Source organism: Myotis yumanensis, unplaced genomic scaffold, assembly GCF_028538775.1.
Source record: "Myotis yumanensis isolate MYYU_CA2020_CCGP unplaced genomic scaffold, mMyoYum1.0.hap1 SCAF_7, whole genome shotgun sequence".
In the NCBI taxonomy this organism is placed as follows: domain Eukaryota; kingdom Metazoa; phylum Chordata; class Mammalia; order Chiroptera; family Vespertilionidae; genus Myotis; species Myotis yumanensis.
In genome coordinates, this window is record NW_027223758.1 from 62111303 (window position 1) to 62130248 (window position 18946).

The window sequence follows — 18946 nt, forward strand, 5'->3', positions numbered from 1 at the left end:
CATCTGCTTGGTTGAGTTGGGTCCTTCTTTTCCTCCCTTTCGTTCCCTGCTTCTCTGTCTCCTGGAATGTACAGAAATGTTACCATACACGGGAAAGATAATGTGTCCTGGAGCCTGGCACACAGTGCTCTTTCCTATACATAGAAGGTCAGTTTTAAGCCGTGCCACCCCCTTCTCGCAGCTCCCGCCTGCCCTGAGATGCATGTGCGCAGCATTGCTCCCCAATGCCCCCCAAATAGACTACCACACATGGCTGGTGTTTCAAGCATTCCATGTTCCTCTGTAACGCTGACACTGGAGGGGACGTGAGATTCTGGACGTTTCCTCTGGTATATTCAGCTTGCAGTGTGCAGGGAGCTTCTCTTCCAGATAGAAAGTGGGACCTGGACCAAGGAGTCTGAGAATAGTCAGTACCCACAGTGCACCCCGTGCCTGCCCAGCAGACGAAGCATCACCCAGAGGAATGTTCCCTGACGATATGCCGGCAGCCTGGGCAGCTCTTAGGGCATTAACAAGGTGGCGCTCTCAGGAACTCAGCACTTGCCCGGTTCAGTCAGAGGACTCTAGAAAACTGACAGTTGGCCCGGCCAGTGTCGCTCAGTGATTGAGCATTACCCCATGTATCAAGAGGTCACTGGTTCGACTCCTGGTCAGGGCACGTGCCCAAGTTGGGCTCGATCCCTGGTGGGGGCATGCAGGAGGCAGCCGATAGATCTTCATGTTTATCTCTCCCTCTTTCTTCCCCTCTCTCTAAAAATCAGTAAAAACTTATAAAAACAACAACTCAACAGTGGTCTGGCTCACAGAAATACCCCCAAGACTTGGCAAAAAGGTGAGCCTCAAGCCACTCCACCCAGCAAAGAGGAAGTCTGCTGGTTTAGTGAGGGATACTCTGAAAGCTCACAAAACTTTCTCCCAGACAAGAGGAAGGGCAGCAGACATCACCCAGTGTGCCATGACCTAGGAGTCAGGCAGGGTGGAGAGACCGGGACCTGTGTGGTTGAGACACCTGGCAATGGGCTGAGAAAAATGTAGTTTTCCTCTTCACCTTAGTTATTCAAAAGTCCTGAGATACCAGAATATCTTCTGAGATCAGCCACCAGTGTTAAGTCCCTCCAAGGACAGAATTATTGCCACTCTATTCATTTATCTATTGTGAAGTTAATAGTTTGAGTATGAATTCTTTTGCAGTTTTGTTTTTGCTTCTGGGGGGATTTCAAAGAACTGCTGAATCATTAATTTTTTAGCTTTGCTTGCTTGCTTTTATAACTGCCTCTGGAAGCCCATTTTTTCCCCCTTGGAAGATCCTGTGTAACAAAGACTGCACAGTAGACAGGCTCCAGGAATTGGCTGCCATTGACCTAACACACCTGATGAGAGACAAGACACACCTCGACCAGCCCCAGGGAGCACAGCGCTCAGGATGCCTCTGCCACCTGCCAAGCGTGGAACCCAGCCCAGGGGGCATGAGCCAATTTCAAAGAAATTACTAAACTAGTTAAAAGACATATTTTTAATCTAGTTTTCCCATTTTATACTAAATCATTAATACAGGTCACAAATTGCATTTATTCGCAGACATCTATAAAACAATCAAAACTGTATATATCTCTCTATACAGATCTTATTAATAAATTTTATTTGGACAAGAGAACTTGTGCCACAACAGTTTTAAACAGCATGATTAAAGACTGCAGCACTCCTAAGAGTGTCACAGATATGTACAGTATGGGAAGGAAAAGATGCACCTCAGGGCTGATCATGATCCAGTTAAAAACACCTGACACACAGTATACGTGCTAATATATGTCATTCAGGTCATGACCAGCATGAAAAAATTCAGGACATAGATAACTCGGCACACGTAAATGTGTACAGCAATATGCTGCATTTATGAGTTAAAATCATAGTCTACTTTAGTGTTAGCATCAAGCCCTTATGAGAAATTAAAAAATCTCCTTTCCCATTAACACACGTCAAAAACTATTCACACTTAGGGCTGGACTGGGCGGCTAGCCACAGGCGCACAGGTCCTTGCCTGTGTGGAAACAGTGAGGCTAATACTGAAGGTCTGTCTCGTGTCCTGGCTCACAGCCGCCGTCTGGCTATAATTCCATCTATCGGTCATTAAATAAAACCAGGGGAAGAAACGCAGGTCTCTGGGAATCTCGTCCCTTCCATAAGGAAAATGCTCTGCAATTCAAGTTTCATTCAGTCAGGAAGACAGAAGGATTTAAGGCTTCGGTGACAATTACAATCCTCTGAGAAATTATTTTCCCTTAAAGTCAAGATAAGATAATAGTGTTTACTGTACTTTCTCTTGACTCTTAAAATCCCTGGTGTCGGTGTAAGCAACTTGCATCTGCAATTAAGTCTGCAAGAGAGGAAGGTCTCTCTTCATCCTCAAAGTGTCCAGCTCACACGCGTGTGGAGCACGTGTCGAACCTCGGCTTCCTAGGAAGCGGGAAGGACACCGAGGCTGAAGCTTTCTAGTAGGTTGAGGAAGCTGTGCTCATAGCATCTTCAGAAATTTTGGTGCTGGCAGGGTGGATGCTTGCAAAGTACTTGACGTCACTGTCATGATCCATCTGAAGAGCCATGATGGTTTGTTCCACAGCTTCCTGGTGACAGCTGGCCGAGGTTAGGAAATAATCTGGAAACAAATGCAGATTGCAAACAAAATCAGTCTAACTTTCAGTTTTGTTAAGCACAAGTATACAAAGTACTTAGTCATTATAAAATGATTTTCTACAAGTATAAACACAAGCTATATTGAATTATAAATAATCCAAATTGATTTTATATAAAAAAATCCCCAAGCGTAAGAGAATTATCAGATATAATTTGACTAAATCTCATGTCTCATGATGTTCAATGGCAGCGAAGCTAATAGATATATTAAAAACTTACGTGTTATAGCTATTAATTAGCTCAGTAAAAGGAACACTTCCAAAATTCCAAACATATACTGAAAACCAGTCTTCTCTAGCTGTTTTATTGTAATTGCTATTTTAAAAAATTAAATGAATTCCAAAGGAGAAAAAAGCAATATTAATTCACCCATACTCTTTGAAGTCTATTAAAAACGTCTTTCTATGATTCATTCATGAGTTCATGCATTTTAATGATATTTATGAGACATTTTGGGGGATTGTAACAAATAAAACAACCTGAATCTCAAGGAGTTATAATTTGCATCAAAGCAAATAATACGGGGCATATGTCTTCTGCATAAGAATGAAAATGAGGCCGAAACCGGTTTGGCTCAGTGGATAGAGCGTCGGCCTGTGGACTGAAAGGTCCCAGGTTCGATTCCGGTCAAGGGCATGTACCTGGGTTGCGGGCACATCCCCAGTGGGAGATGTGTAGGAGGCAGCTGATCGATGTTTCTCTCTCATCGATGTTTCAAACTCTCTATCTCTCTCCCTTCCTCTCTGTGAAAAATCAATAAAATATATTAAAAAAAAAAAAAAGAATGAAAATGAGGAGGAAACACAAACATGCCTCCTGGGTCCCAAACAACATAACAGATGTCAAGAGGGTGGGGGTGGGGCTCCAAGGGCAGTGATTTTTCAGAGTCATAAGTGAATGTGCAATATTCAAACTAGTAAGTTTTAAATTATAAAGAGTTCACTAGCAGGGCAATAATTAAAGGTCCCTTTCGTTGGCCTTATCTGTTCACATAGTCTATGAATCTCCTCCCCACCACAGACACTTTTCCTGAGTCATGTACCCACCTTTTTCTAGTAGAGTTTGTCGTAGTGTCTTTGCAAGGAGCACTCTAACATTTGGAACCCTATCGTTTGCTAAGGTTAGCAAATGTGGCATCAGATGCACAGCAAACTGTTCCATGGGAAGGCAATCATCTTCAATGACAGTCTGGCGAAAGGAAGTAACTGCTTTAGAGTTGCAAATTTAGTCTACTTAAGCCATAATACTAGCTAAGAAAAGTCTTTTAATAACAATATAATTGCTACAGATTTTAAACCAATATTCCAGGCACTTGGGAACTCAAAACAAAAATGACATAATTAAGGCCCCACTGAGAGTTTTTAAACTGCTCCACAGCCCTGGAGGTTCTCGGTCACATTCATTCTCACACCGTGCCCTACTCCACAGACCCCGAGTGCCCTCTTGGGGACAGCTTTACAAAGAGCTCGGCGGGCTTTATAAATGATTGGTGAACCAGGCAGATACCCAACTGAGGAACAGGGGATCCTATAAACAGCCAGGTGGCAAAGTTGTCCTTCAAGAATAAAGAGGGTGTTGAGAGAGATAAAGAGTAAAAGAATAAAACCTAGTTCTAGATTTTTAAAAAAGTGTCACAAATGGCTGAGTCTTTGTTTACCTGGCAGACAAAGACAAAGGCTTGACGACCAGACCACTTGGGACATCTACCAAAATTTTCTACAAGCTCATGGATGAGGTCCACGCCAAATGTTGGTGGTGTCGCCATGTGCAGCTTCTTCACCATCTCACTGACCTAGGAGAGTGAACATGGAGAAGTGAGGAATATCTTCGTTTTATGATCTTATTAAATACTTTGCTGACCTAAAATTGTAAAAATCTTAAAACATACCAACTTGTAGGAAATCCAACGAACAGAAGAAACTTTATCTGCACATAGATTCAGAGCAATGGGGCGTAAATAATCATAAACATCTCTGGCACTGTATAACTCTAGGAGTAGGATCAGCTGTCTACAAAAGTGAGTTATAAAAATACAGTTACAATTTTAAAACAAGACAAATGAAAACAGGTTGATCATCTGAATAATTTGTAATACTGGATATTACTTGTAAGATGGACACAGGCAAAGACTAGTAATTAACATGGTCTCTCATGCAGAGCATCACCTCCCATCTCTGTATGGCTGTGTCTGCAAAGCATTCCCTAGTATGTTCAATTGGAACACAAAACACATTTTTCTCATAGTAACTGTTTAGAATGTGCTGAGAAACCTCCATCTACAATCAATTATGTAAATAAGAGAGTTCTAGCCCAGCTAGTGTGGCTCAGTGGTTGAGGGATGACCTATGATCCAGGAAGTCAAGGTTCAATTCCTGGTCAGGGTACATGCCCGGATTGGGGGCTCGATCCCCAGTGTGGGATGTGCAGGAGGCAGCCAATCAATGATTCTCTCTCATCATTGATGTTTCTCTCTCTCTCTACCTCTCCCTTCCTCTCTGAAAATAAAAAAATATTTAAAAGTTTTGTTTGTAAATAAATAAATAAATAAATAAATAAATAAGAGTTCTAGCAGTGTATTACTTATTAAGTACAGCTTCTGAGGCAATGATACATTTACTAGGGATAACATAGTAAGTGGTCCTCTACCAACTTTCCCATTACGTCTGATGGGAACTAAAGACTAGCAGCATTCACCAGGCTAATTTGAGTAGATGCAATAATACTCATGAAGAAATAACCTGAACATGAATAAGAATTTTGCCTTTCAGATTTTATGTTTAATATTATTTACATTTGTAATCAACAGGAAGTGAATTGTGGTCATGGTTTCAGTAGCCAGATGTCAATCATGGTCCAAAAATATTAAATGGAAAATTCCAGGATTAAGGAAACCTTAAGTTTTAAATTGCACACCGTTCTGAGTAGTGTGATGAAATCTCGAGCCATCCTGTTCCTGCCTGCCTGGGACTGAATCATCCCTTTGTCAGCGTCTCCACACTGCACACCCTGCCCACCTGTTGTTGGTCACTTGGCAGCTGATTCTCACCCTGCCTGCTGAGGCATCACAGAGCCTGTTGTGTCCAAGGGACCCTAACTTTATTACTGGTCCCAAAGCACAAGAGTAGTGATGCTGGCAAATCGGATATGCCAAGGAGAAGCTGTTAAGTGCTTCCTTTAAGTGAAAGAGTGAAAGTTCTTGATTTAGTATGAAAAAAAATTGTATGCTGAGGTTAAGATCTACAATAAGAACAAATCTGTGAATAAATCTTAAAGACATTATGCTGAGTGAAGAAGCCAGACACAAAAAGCCACATGTTATATAATTCTATATAGAAAATGCTCAGAACAGGCAAATCCAGAGACAGAAAGTAGGTTAATGACTGCTAGAGGATGGGCATGGAGAGGGGCGAAGGTTTCCTTTTGAGATGATGAAATGGTCTAGAATTAGAGAGTGGTAACGGCAGTATAATACTGTTAACATACTATATGTCACCAACTGCAACTTTGGTTATGTGTATTTTACCACAATTAAAAAAAGAGAGAGAGAAACAGACTAAAAATAAATAAATAAGAGCAAAGAAAATTCCCTGCATTACAAGAAATGTTAAAGAGCAGGATACCAGACAGAAAATTGGATCTACACAAAGTAATGAACCCAGAAAAGCTAAAATAAATACACACCCTTCCAAAACATAGTCTAATAAACTGTGAGAACTTACTCAGCCAGTTCAGCTCGAAAACGCCAATTTCTACTATTATCTGTCACCAAAAACTCCTGAAGTTGATAAAGATATTCTCTTCTTTTGTCAATATGAAGAAGCTGAAATAACAACAACAACAAATTCACTAGGACAAAGCACAGACATTACTTCTTTTACTAGACTGCTTAAAAATGACTATAAATGTTATGGTTAATTCTTTTACAGAATACATTCAGTAGATACATTTAATGGTCTTAAAAATAGGTATTAGGTTCTTTTCCCTGATAATCCCATTTACCTTTACCTTTAAGAGTCATTACTCTCTTTTCAAAGGTTTCTTGAGCCAGCAAGTGACTTCCACTGAACTCTACAGTACCACAGCATAGCTTTATTACAGCACATCTACTTTATTCACATGACACCCTCATTATCATGAACTCTCTGAAGACAGAAATTATGTTCTTATTCACATATATATGCCCAGCAGATGGCACTATGATGGCACATAACAGGTGTTCAATAAATACAGGGTGGTGGCAAAAGTCGGCTTACTGTTGTTCATATAGAAAAAAATAATTTAATCTAAAAAATAAAAGCTTAATATGCAAATCAACTGAATGGCAGAACGACCGGTCGCTATGATGCGCACTGACCACCAGGGGGCAGACTCTTACAGACTCTTAACACAGGAGCTGCCCCCAGCCCGCAGGCCCCAGGCCAGCCAAGGCAGGTGCCAGCAGGGGGCCCCCGAATACCCCCCTGGTCGCCCTGCAGTGGGGGGCGGGGCTGGCGCCAGGCCGGCCAAGGTTTGTGCCAGCAAGGGCTCCCCCGATTTCCCCACCCGTTGCCCCACAGATCGGCCCTGATCGCTGGTCAGGACTAGGGACTCTACCCGTGCACAAATTTTGTGCACTGGGCCTCTAGTATAAGAATAAACTGTTTTGTGTATTCACAACTGTAAACCTACTTTTGCCCCACCCTTTCCTGATAGTTGCTCTACAAATATTTAAAAGTAGGTTTATAGTCAACATGGGGGAAACCCTAAAATTTTATATAAATAGAAGCAAATAAACATAAGGGTACATAAATAGATAAGAATCACAGAGTGAACTTAGTACTCTGACCATACATCTTCATGGGTTATGTTCTAAGGATAGAAAGTGCTGAAGGAAATCTTAAACATGACTTAGTTGATTTCATGCTGCAATTATTACTAGTGGAGTAATTCTGAAACTATTCCATATATGTAGTGGAACTGAAAAAAATGACTAAATATATTAACGTTATTAACAAAAGTTTTTATCATGAAAAAAATATATAAAGTGAAAAAAGGTATTAGACTAGAAGTAGAGATAACAATATCAAATTAGTCAAATTTAACGTTCAAAACAAATGACAAAAATGGATTATATTACATTACATAAAAAAGTAATTCTAGAGATCACACAAATACTAAAATATTTCCAAAAAGGGGAAGAAATAAAAAGGTTATCTTTACATGAGAAAGGCAATTAATAAATCTAGAAGGAATTATAAAAACAGAAAATCAGTCTTTACAGCCAACACAGTACCAACTGATTCAGGCAAGAACCTCATTTAGATGCATGGATGAAAAAAGCACTGGGTGAAAGATTTGGGGGAAAAGATGTTCAAAGTTTGAAAGATCACCTCATCAAGAAGTTACTAATCACAAAGGTGAAAGGTTGTTTTACAATGGAGGAAGTGAGCCAAAACTACCATAACCAAGTGACGGGACTGTGTCACCAGTAATCACAAAAGCTAACATCATGTTAGGCCTGATATGATGCATTCAGAAAACACCTGCTGACCTATAGAGATGAGTAATATTCCTGCAAAGGAAACCTGTTTAATCTGAATCTAATTGTGTAACAGTAATCAGACAATTTCAAATTGAGGGGCATTCTGCAAAACAACTGGCTTGGCCTCTTCAAAAATGCCAATGTCATTAAAAACAAAAAGTCAGGGAAACTATTCTAGATTTCAGGGGGCTAAAGATACATGATATTTAAATTCAATATGCAATTCTTAATTGGATTCTGAATTGAGGAAAAAATAGCCACGAAGGACATTAATTAGGAAAATTAGAAAAATTTCAGTATAATCTGTATAAGATACAACAACATGGTATCAATGTTTTTTAAAAAGTAGGATTACAAGGTAATTCCTCAAACCTTAGAACTACAAGAGAACCATACACAGAACAGACTGTTGGTTGCCAAAGCGGGGGGAGGGTGGGGGGGCTGACTGGGTGAAAAAGGTGAAGGGATTAAGAAGTACAAATTTAGAGTTACAAAACAGTCATGGGATATAAAGTACAGCATAGAGAATACAGTCAATAATATTGTAATAACTATGTATGTCAGCGATTTTCAACCTTTTTCATCTCATGGCACACAAATTAATTACTACGATTCTGCAGCACATCAAAAAATAGATTCTGTGCCAATATGACAAAAAAAAATGAGTATAATTTTGATTCATTCACATTAGATGACTACTGTTGTGTTGGCTACTGTCATTTTTTTATTTGACAATCTAAGGCAGCGGTTCTCAACCTGTGGGTCACGACCCCTTTCGGGGTCAAACGACCCTTTCACGGGGGTTGCCTAAGACCATCAGAAAACACATATATAATTACATACTGTTTTTGTGATTAATCACTATGCTTTAATTATGTTCAATTTGTAACAATGAAATTGGGGGTCACCACAACATGAGGAACTGTATTAAAGGGTCGCAGCATTAGGAAGGTTGAGAACCACTGATCTAAGGGAAAAGAGGTCAGTGCCCTTGACCAAATAGTAATGCTTTTAATTTTCAGTACATAGGTCTTTCATATTCTTCGTTGATTCCTAGGTATTTTATTCTCAGTGCCCTTGACCAATTATGTAATGTAACATAATTTGCATGTTTTAAAAATTCTTTGTGGCACACTGGTTGAAATTGCTGCTTATGTGGCTAGGTGGGTACTGGAAATACTGGAGGAACACTTTATGAAGTATTTGATTGTCTAACCACTATGCTATACACCTGAGACTAATAAAATTTATATTGACTATAAAGTGTAATTAAAAAAATTTTTAAAAAAAGAACTACGAGAGTGCCAATTTCAAGGCTAAAGTCTAACAACAGTATGCCAGTATCAAGCAATTTGTAAAGTTAGGGCTGTTCACCTCAGGCACCAAAGATCCCACATCAAAGGAGTGAGGACTAACCTCTAAACTTAATGTTAATGAAAATCTTTTACACATATTTAATTCATTAATTTTGAAAAAGTACAAATATTTATAAAATCTTTAAAAATGAAATTTAGCGTATTTATTTAAAATGGATTTTAGAGACAGAAAGTGGGAAGGGAGAGAGGAGAGAGAGAGAAACATTGATATAAGAAACATCGATTGGTTGCCTCTGCACTTGCCCTGACCTGGAGGACGAACTCATAACCCAGGGATGTGCCCTGACTGGGAATTGATTTCACCACCTACTTGTGTATGGGAGGACACTCCAACCAACTGAGCCACACTGATCAGGGCAGCACAATTTTTTTTTTTAATTAAAAATTAAAATGACACCAGCAAAAATGATTAGAATGGGATTTTTTTTTTTTTTAAGTCACAGCTCACCATCAACTCCTGGATGCATTTTCTTCTATAGAACGTACAGAAACTAATCTTGGTAGTAGCAGAAAATTAATATTTTAGATTTATAGTGGAATTTTAGTGTGTTTTTATGCAAAAGAATTTAAAGTTACCTTCAAAAAATCATGCAAGTGTTTAAGGACACCTATCCTTACTTCATCGAGGTCTTTTAAAAATCCATTAAAAATTGGAACCAGATCTATAGCTGTCAATTGATCTCCGAGAATAACTGCAAGCTCATGGATGGAGAAGGCTAAAGTTCTTCGAACTTTCCACTGCAGAAATAAAAATAATTGCATTAGTAAGCTAAACACAAAGTACTTAGTACTTGAACTTTTAGACAATACGGTAGTTCCCCCTTATCGGCAGTTTCGCTTTCTAAGGTCTCAGTTCCTCTGGAAAACTGTGGCAGAGGAAGTTAAGTCAATAAACCCCCGAGCCACAAAAAGTCACAGATATCCAGACACATTACCAAGGGTCAATGTTTCACACTCTGTCTCTTTCCAAGGGTGTGGTGGTGTGTGGTGCAGAGAAGAGCATGCACGCACACGTTGTTAACCTTCTCCCACTTGTACAGCGAAGCTCATAGCACTCCAAGCTCAAAACTCTGCAGTGTTAGTAATACTACAGTTCTACCAAGGTTTTTATTTTTTATTTATTTATTTTTTAAAAATATATTTCTTTATTGATTTCAGAGAGGAAGGAAGAGGGAGAGAGAGATAGAACCATCAATGATGAGAGAGAATCATTGATCGGCTGCCTCCTGCACGCCCCCTACTGGGGATTGAGCCCGCAACCCAGGTATGTGCCCTTGGCCAGAATCAAACCTGGGACCATTCAGTCCACAGGCTGATGCTCTATCCACTGAGCCAAGCCGGCTAGGGCTCTATCAAGGTTTTTAAATAGAAGCATTTATAACACTGCTTCTATGGAGAAAATGAGATCCTATAGTTTTAAGGATTAATCTACACATAAATTTTAGATAATAATACATTTATAAATCAGGAACTTAGACATGTCAGATGTGATCATTTCTAATACTTTAGATAAAAAAGAAGTCACCAAACTGTGCAACTTGAACAATGTAAAAAGAAAGTGCTTTGGTTCAAGCTCTTCTGCAGATAATTTCCTATAATACCAAGTACCTGCTAGAACATGAACAGAAATTCTATTGGGTTTTGAAGGGCAACACACTGTGCCTTCTATATGCACATGCTGTTAATGCCTTGGCTGTTTTACTCACCTGCATGTCTGATGCCAGAGTCTCGTAAGTCTCTCGTAGGCAGTGCCAGTTCTGCCTGCCAAGGGTCAGCGCCACGCCTGGAAGACTGTATGCACAGTGCTTAGCAATTTCAGTGTCGACTGTCTGTGCACGAGAGGGGTCAGTCATAGATAAATACTGATCTAATAGAGCCTGAGGCACAACGTCCTAATGAAGAGACAGGACAGGGATGCATTTTGAGCAGTTTAGATATAAGTTAGGTGAACTTATTTTTAAATATATGAATTTAACATAGCATTTGAAATAGTAAAGGAAAAACAATCTGAAATTTTCAGTTATATAACTGAAAAGAAACATGCTGAGGAGAATGCATATATAAATAAAAGCAACTCTAGAGGAAAAACAATGAATAAGATCTTAAAACAGAAAACAGCTTAAAGGACAATTAGAATTGATTTCTAAATTTAAAAGAAATATTAAAAATATGACCAGCACCTTTCAATGTTAGCAAAGATTATAAAGGTTGATGTAACCTAGTGAATGTGGTTACAGGTACTTTTATACACTATTACCAACATGTATTTTTTTAAAAAAAACACCACCACCACCTGCCTTCAGATGGAAATTTACCAATTATCTACAAAAATTTAAAGTGTATACACAGCTAGCCATTTATATAAATGTGAGACAAAGAAGAATGTATATTCAATCTTGGTTAGGTACGTATAATATAGCTTTGGAAGGATATACAAAAGAAAGGTGAAACTGGTTGGTTTGGGGGAAGCAAAATGGATGGTGTAGGAGAAACACTGGGAAGGAAAAAAAATCACTGAATGCCTTTGTACCTTTCAAATTTTGAACTATGTAAACTTATCTACTTTTAAAAAATAAATTAAAATGGAAATAAATTCATTAAAAGAATGAGACAATCTGCATGTACTGACTTGAAAATATCTCCAATATGTGGTAAAAGCATACTTAAAAGACTGAACATTTTTAAAAGACCGATTCCATTTTTAATAAACAGAACCAACAAAAATAAAGAATATATACCATTTGACCCAGGAAATCCACCTATAATAAGATTTATAGCCCTAGCTGGTTTGGCTCAGTGGATAGAGCATCACCCTGCAGACTGAAGGGTCCTGGACTCTATTCCAGTCAAGGGCACATGCCCGGGTTGTGGGCTCAATCCCCAGTAGGGGACATGCAGGAGGCAGCTGATAAATGATTCTCTCTCATCATAGATGTTTCTATCTTTCTCCCTTCCTCTCTGAAATCAATAAAAATACATTTTTTAAAAAAAGGTTTATAGTCCTAGAAGGAAATAACATGCATAATCATTATGAATGTAACACTGCTTGTAATATGACAGTGCAATGAGACCTGGAAGCATGTGAGGGACTACTGAAGTTATAGCACCTGCTCCCAATGGAGTCCTTATGTGCTCAAATGCAAAGATCTCCAAGATACAACTAAAAAAAAAGAAAGAAAGAAACAAACAAACAAAAGGCAAGACATAAACTATCATGTTCTGATGATTCCATAAGCATATTTTCCCACATTTAAAATCTCTACAACTGGAGTGCCACTTGTTATTGATGGCACTTTATTAAGCCCCCCCTCCCTTTTTTTTCATGTTTACATCTCTAAAATCAAGCTGTATCTTAGAATTCTTGGCAACTTAGGCATGATGAAATATCTTGGTATGATAATACGATTCTATTTTTCTTTGAAAAACAGAAAAGGATACATATAAACCCACAATATTTATATATCCACAATAAATTTATGAAGGAATACAGAAGAAACTGTGATTATTCTGAATGAAAAATGGGGTAAGAGGTGTGAGTAGAGAAATATTTTTGCTTATATTTTATTCTTATTTGAATTTTCTTATTGAAAGCATGGGGGCAAACTGTAATCCAGTTTTATTCTTTTGCATGTGGCTGTCCAGTTTTCCCAGCACCATTTATTGAAGAGACTATCTTTACTCCCTTGTGTGTTTCTGGCTTTGTCAAAAATCATTTGTCCATATACATGTGGATCTGTGTGTCTGTTTCTCTGCCAATACCATGCTGTTTTGATTATCATAGCTCTGTAGTATAATTTGAAGTCAGGTAGTGTGATACCTCCAGCTTTGTTCTTTTTTTCTCAGGATTGTTTTGGCTATTTGGGGTCTTTTGTGGTTCCATACAAATCTGATGATTTCTCATTCTATTTCTTTAATAAGTGACATTGGGATTTGGATGGGGATTGCATTAAATATGTATTTTGCTTTAGACAATATGGCCATCTCAACTATGTTGATTCTTCCAATCCATGAACATGGAATAATTTTCCATTTTGTTGTGTCTTTTTCAATCGCTTTTAATAATGCTTTTAATTTTCAGTACATAGGTCTTTCATATTCTTCGTTGATTCCTAGGTATTTTATTCTCTTGGTTGCAATTGTAAAAAGAATTGTCTTTCTCTGAAGTTTTGTTGTTAGTATTCAGGAAGGCATGGATTTTTGCACATTGGCTTTGTATCCTGCAACTTGACCATAATAGTTTTTTGGTGGAGTCTTTAGGGTTCTCTCTCTCTCTCTCTATAGAATCATGTCATCTGCAACAAGTGACAGTTTGACATTTTCCTTCCCTATTTGGATGCCTTTTGTTTCTTTCTCTTGCCTTATTGCTCTGGCTAGGACTTCCAGAACTATGTTGAATAAGAGTGGTGAGAGTGGACATCTTTGTCTTATACCTGATCTTAGAGGAAAAGCTTTCAGTTTTTCCCCATTGAGTATATTAGCTGAGGTACTTTATGATATTATGTTGAGGTACTTTCCTTCTATTCCTATTTTTCTGAGTGTTTAATCATAAATGGATGTTGCATTTTATCAAATGCTTTTTCTGCATCTATTGGTAAGACCATATGATTTTTATCCTTTCTTTTGTTAATGTGGTGTATTACACTGATTAATTTGCATATGTTGAACCATCCTTGTGTCCTTGAAATAAATCCCACTTGATCGTGACATACTATTTTTTTGATGTACTGTTGTGTTCTATTTGCTCGTATTTTGTTTAGGATTTCTGCATCTGTATTCATCAGAGATACTGGTCTGTAGTTTTCTTTTTTGTGTGTTACCTTTGCCAGGTTTTGCTATCAGGGTTATATTGGCCTCATAAAATGTGTTAGGAAGTATTGCCTCTTAATTTTTTGGAAGAGTTTGAGGAGGATAGGTTTTAAGTCTTCTTTGAATGGTAGAATTCACTGACGAAGCCATCTGATCCTGAACTTTTGTTTTGGGGAGGCTTTTGATGGTTGTTTCCATTTTCTTATTACTGATCAGTTACATAGAAGAAAATATATGTGCCAAATTTATAAACCTTGGTCACAGAGAACATTTTATGAACTTGACCCCAAAGGCAAGGGAAGTAAAGGCAAAAATAAATGATGGGACTATATCAAACTAAAAAGCTTCTCCACAGGGCACATCCCCAGTAGGAGATGTGCAGGAGGCAGCTGATCGATGTTTCTCTCTCATTGATGCTTCTAACTCTCTATCTCTCTCCCTTCCTCTCTGTAAAAAATCAATAAAATATATTAAAAAAAAGAAAGCTTCTGCACAGCAAAGAAACTGACAACAAAACAGAGAGGCAGACAGCCAGATAGAAGATAATATTTGCAAACAGTAGCTCTGACAAAGGTTTAATTTCCAAAATATATAAACTCAGAAAACTCAACAAACAAACAACCCAATCAAAAAGTGGGCAGAGGACCTGAAAATATACCACTCCCAAGAAGACATATGAACAGCCAATAGATAGAAGAAAAGATGTTCAAACTTACTAGCAATTAGGGAAATGCAAATCAAAACTAAAATGAGATACCACCTCACACCTATTAAAGTGGCTATTATGAACAAGATAAGCACTAACAAATGTTGGAGAGGTGTGGAAAAAAGGGAACCCTCATTTACTGCTGGTAGGAATGAACTGATACATCTACTATAGAAAACAGTATGAAGGTTCTTAACAAAATTAAGAATACAGCTACCTACCATATGACCCAGCAATCCCTTTCCTGGGTATATACCCCCAAAAACTTGAAAATATGTATTTGCAAAGATAAATGCAACCCTATGTTCACTGCAGCATTACTCAGTGGCCAAGACATGGAAACAACCAAAGTGTCCTGCAATAGAGGACTGGATAAAGATGTGGTACATATACACAATGGAAGACTACTCAGCCATAACAAAGGATGAAATACTGCCATTTGCCACAACATGGGTGGACCTTGAAAATATTATGCTAAGTGAAATCAGTCAAAAAAAGCTAAGAACCATATAATTTCACCCATATGTGGGACATAAAACTAAAACTCGTGAACACAAACCGCAGTGTGGTGGTTGCCAAAGGGAAGGAGACCCTAATATATGATGACAGGAGAAAATCTGACTTTGGGTGGTGGGCACAAGGTGCAACATACAGATCTTGTCACACAGAAATCCACACCTGAAACCTATACGATCATATTAACCAATGTCACCCCAATACATTTAATAAAAAAAAGAAAAAAGAAAGCATGCTATATTAGTCTTAATTTTTAAAACAGAACAAATTCAGTGAAAAGTAGCTTTACAAGAGGAATTAACAACAGCCACACCGAAGAAAGCACCTTTGTCACTTACTTGTACTTTAGTTCTTCTTTCCTCATCAGGGCTGAAACTACTACTAGTGCTCAAGTCTGAGTCATTATGAATGTAACGAAGGGTGGAGTCCATGTTCTGTTAGGAAAAAATATTTACTTAAAAAATTGAACTGTCTATAAGTTTCCTTCATCTAAACTATCTTACCTTTTGAGACTGCCAAAGATATAAATACATATAAGTTCTTCATGTTTTTAAAAGTTTATAAATATACATAAGGCTTCATTAAGAACTTCCCCTGCCTTAAATCAAACTTGCTGAATAGGATGCTACATGTATGAAAAAGAATTTCAGAATAAAAGTAATTAAACATTTAGAATTAATTTTGAAATGTCCCAAATACTTAAAATTAGCTTGTTTATAAAATAGTACATAGAGGACTTGGGATGTCATATGAAGTTCTTCCACTGTTTCTAGTCCTGGCTATTTCTAATTTCACAAATACACATTTTTAACAGTAAAAAAAACCCCACACAAAACAACCCCAAAATAAATGCAAAGATAGCATAGTTTTCAAATCTCCAATGATAATCGTGGTTAGGGATTCATTCTGAACCAACGATATTATACAAAATTTCTAATATACTAGATGTCATCAACCAAAAAACAAAACAGAAATCCACTAAAGTTTAAAAACCCTCTTGCCATCCCCACTGTGTGTACGTAGGTACTCTTGCCTGAGCTTTTCATCAACCCACTCTGTCTGTGACCATTTGATTCTGGCATTCAGGGGTGTAGTTCTTCTCTGTTTATAAAAACAAGGGATCAGAAATACTGATACCAAATGATGCTGGCTTGGTGGGATGTGGTAGGAAATTAAGGAAGGATCATATAGAACAGCTCCAAGTATACAGCAAAAATGATGCTAGTAACAGTACCCACCCTCACACTCCAGAGTCCAGATAATGCCACTGGCCCTCCGCAACATGGCCTCAAGTCCTGATCTTCTGCTCAGAATACTGTGTTGCTTGCTGCAGTGAAATGGTCCGATCAGAAACAAAGCACCTCTCCAAAAAAAAAAGGGAAGAGTTAATTATTCTTGATAAAGGGCTTTGTTTCCAGTAAGACTATTTCACTGCAGTAAGCTACATTAACATTGAAGCTACTAAAATGGTCATGTAGACAGGATTAGGATTTACTTTCTAAGCACTGAACATATCACCAGTCACAAAGATAGGATGTGGTGACATTTACTTTTACTTTATGCAAAAGGTAGAGCTAAGAAAATCAGCAACAAACAGAATATACTAACTAGAAAGTGATTAGCTACAACTATTCCCCAACGAACACTTCTAATTCAAACTACTCTCACTTGATAAACACTTTACTGAGTTTGTTACCTCAACAGCATCGCTGATTAAAGGCACGGAGGCATCATGATTTATTTTACAGTTTGGTTGCTCACTGACACACAGTTCATCTTGCACATCACTTCTCTTTTCTGTATCACTGGCCTCTTCGTGAGCATCCAGATTGGAAGCTCGCAGCGCGGCAGACAGCACGTCCACTTGTGCTACAGGCAGAATAGGGAAAGGATAGTAAGTGGCAGAATTACAATGTGCTTGCAAGTGTTTCTCCATTTGCATTATATATTATCAATGAAATGTGTACTTTTTGACACTGCCACCAAAAAGCTGGAAAAAAAAAACCTCTACATGGTAAATCATTAGTCCTTCAAGAGAAAAAGTAGAAAACTAATATGCTTTCATGAGATTAAAAATGCTTATCCACTACTGTACATTATTCTGCGTTAGTATGAAAAGAGAAATGCTATCTACTTTTGGAGGTGCCTCCAGTTTATTAAAAGGAGTCAATTTCAGTGTGAGTTAACTATGTTTGGGTAGTGCATAAATCGAACTTGTAAGACTTACTTACTAAGCTATTTTAGCAGAAGAGCAGTCACTTTACAAACCCTGCCAACATAAAACAATCGCAATTACAAAGATTTTTGTTGCAGTTACATTTAAACATCTCATATCTTATTCCAGTTTATTTTTCTCTAATTCTTTTTGAAAATGAAATCAATGACTTGCCCCAAACACAGATCCCAAATGAGTACTGTCTTGTTTACAACAAACCAAACTGACAACTTACCAAGTTCTTAAATCTGGCAAGTAGCACTAAGTTTTGAGTTATACCTTCTTTATGAAAGTGACTCAAAACTGAGATAAATCATTTTTTTCTGACCATGACTGCCAAAAGGGCCTAAACTGGAAAGAAATGAGATAAATCATTTTTTTCTGACCATGACTGCCATTGGGCCTAAACTGGAAAGAAATCTGTATTTTGTGAGCTTGGGCCATTTTTCCTTTTGTAGTCTATGAACCTAGCTGTGGTAACTCAAGCTGGCATCAGTAATTCTACTTGGGCACTGCTGAAATTCAATCCTGGATCAGCTTGGCAATCCCAAATGTCCTGGACAAAAACAGAAAAGCCTCAAATTCCCTGGGTAAGTATTTTGGAAAAGAGGATCTCTTACACCTACTTCATATTTTACTACTTCCCTTTTTGGCCTTTCATGTAGGATCTATTTCTGTTATAACTAAGAAAGGGCTTTCTTTTTCTGAAAAGGAATATCTCATTATTGTCCATGGAAACATTTAAAATTTTTGCTCAAAAACTTACAAGGAAGTTAAAAATCATCAATGCTTCAAGGAAGGTGAGTTAAATTGGGAAGCAAGGGCTGCTTTAAAATTTTAAAAAACCTAAGTCTTGCTCCCCCCTGACCCCCCCCTCCATGACATGCCCCACCCAACAGTGATAAGGGGAAAGAACAAGTGGCACAGAAGCTTGTAAAGCTGAAGTTTAGCCCCTGGTCAGAATTTAGTTTTCAATTTTGGCTTAAAGTTCTGCCCTTCCAAAAAGTAGACATTTTCTGCAATTTGCCACGATGGCAGATTAGAAAAGAAAAAACATCCAAAACTAAGGTATATGCCTTTAAAAACTCAAAACACCTCCTAACATACAGAAAATT

At 38.0% G+C, this 18946-nt stretch overlaps 1 protein-coding gene across 4 annotated transcripts in view; it reads right to left on the minus strand.

The window, feature by feature from the left end:
- Positions 1–1549: 1549 nt before the first annotated feature.
- The window catches only part of PPP4R1 (protein phosphatase 4 regulatory subunit 1), a 51538-nt gene continuing 34141 nt past the window's right edge, over positions 1550–18946 (minus strand). For 2 of the 4 annotated variants that reach the window (XM_070420657.1, XM_070420655.1), the window contains exons 12-20: positions 17313–17485; positions 15955–16050; positions 11295–11480; positions 10165–10326; positions 6411–6511; positions 4580–4700; positions 4349–4483; positions 3738–3879; positions 1550–2653 (exon numbers count right to left, since the gene is read on the minus strand). In XM_070420657.1, the coding sequence (XP_070276758.1) occupies positions 2490–2653; positions 3738–3879; positions 4349–4483; positions 4580–4700; positions 6411–6511; positions 10165–10326; positions 11295–11480; positions 15955–16050; positions 17313–17485 (1280 nt within the window). In that variant the 3' untranslated portion in view covers positions 1550–2489. The remainder of the gene's footprint in view (positions 2654–3737; positions 3880–4348; positions 4484–4579; positions 4701–6410; positions 6512–10164; positions 10327–11294; positions 11481–15954; positions 16051–17312; positions 17486–18946) is intronic. The other 2 variants (XM_070420658.1, XM_070420656.1) reach the window with 2 other exon arrangements.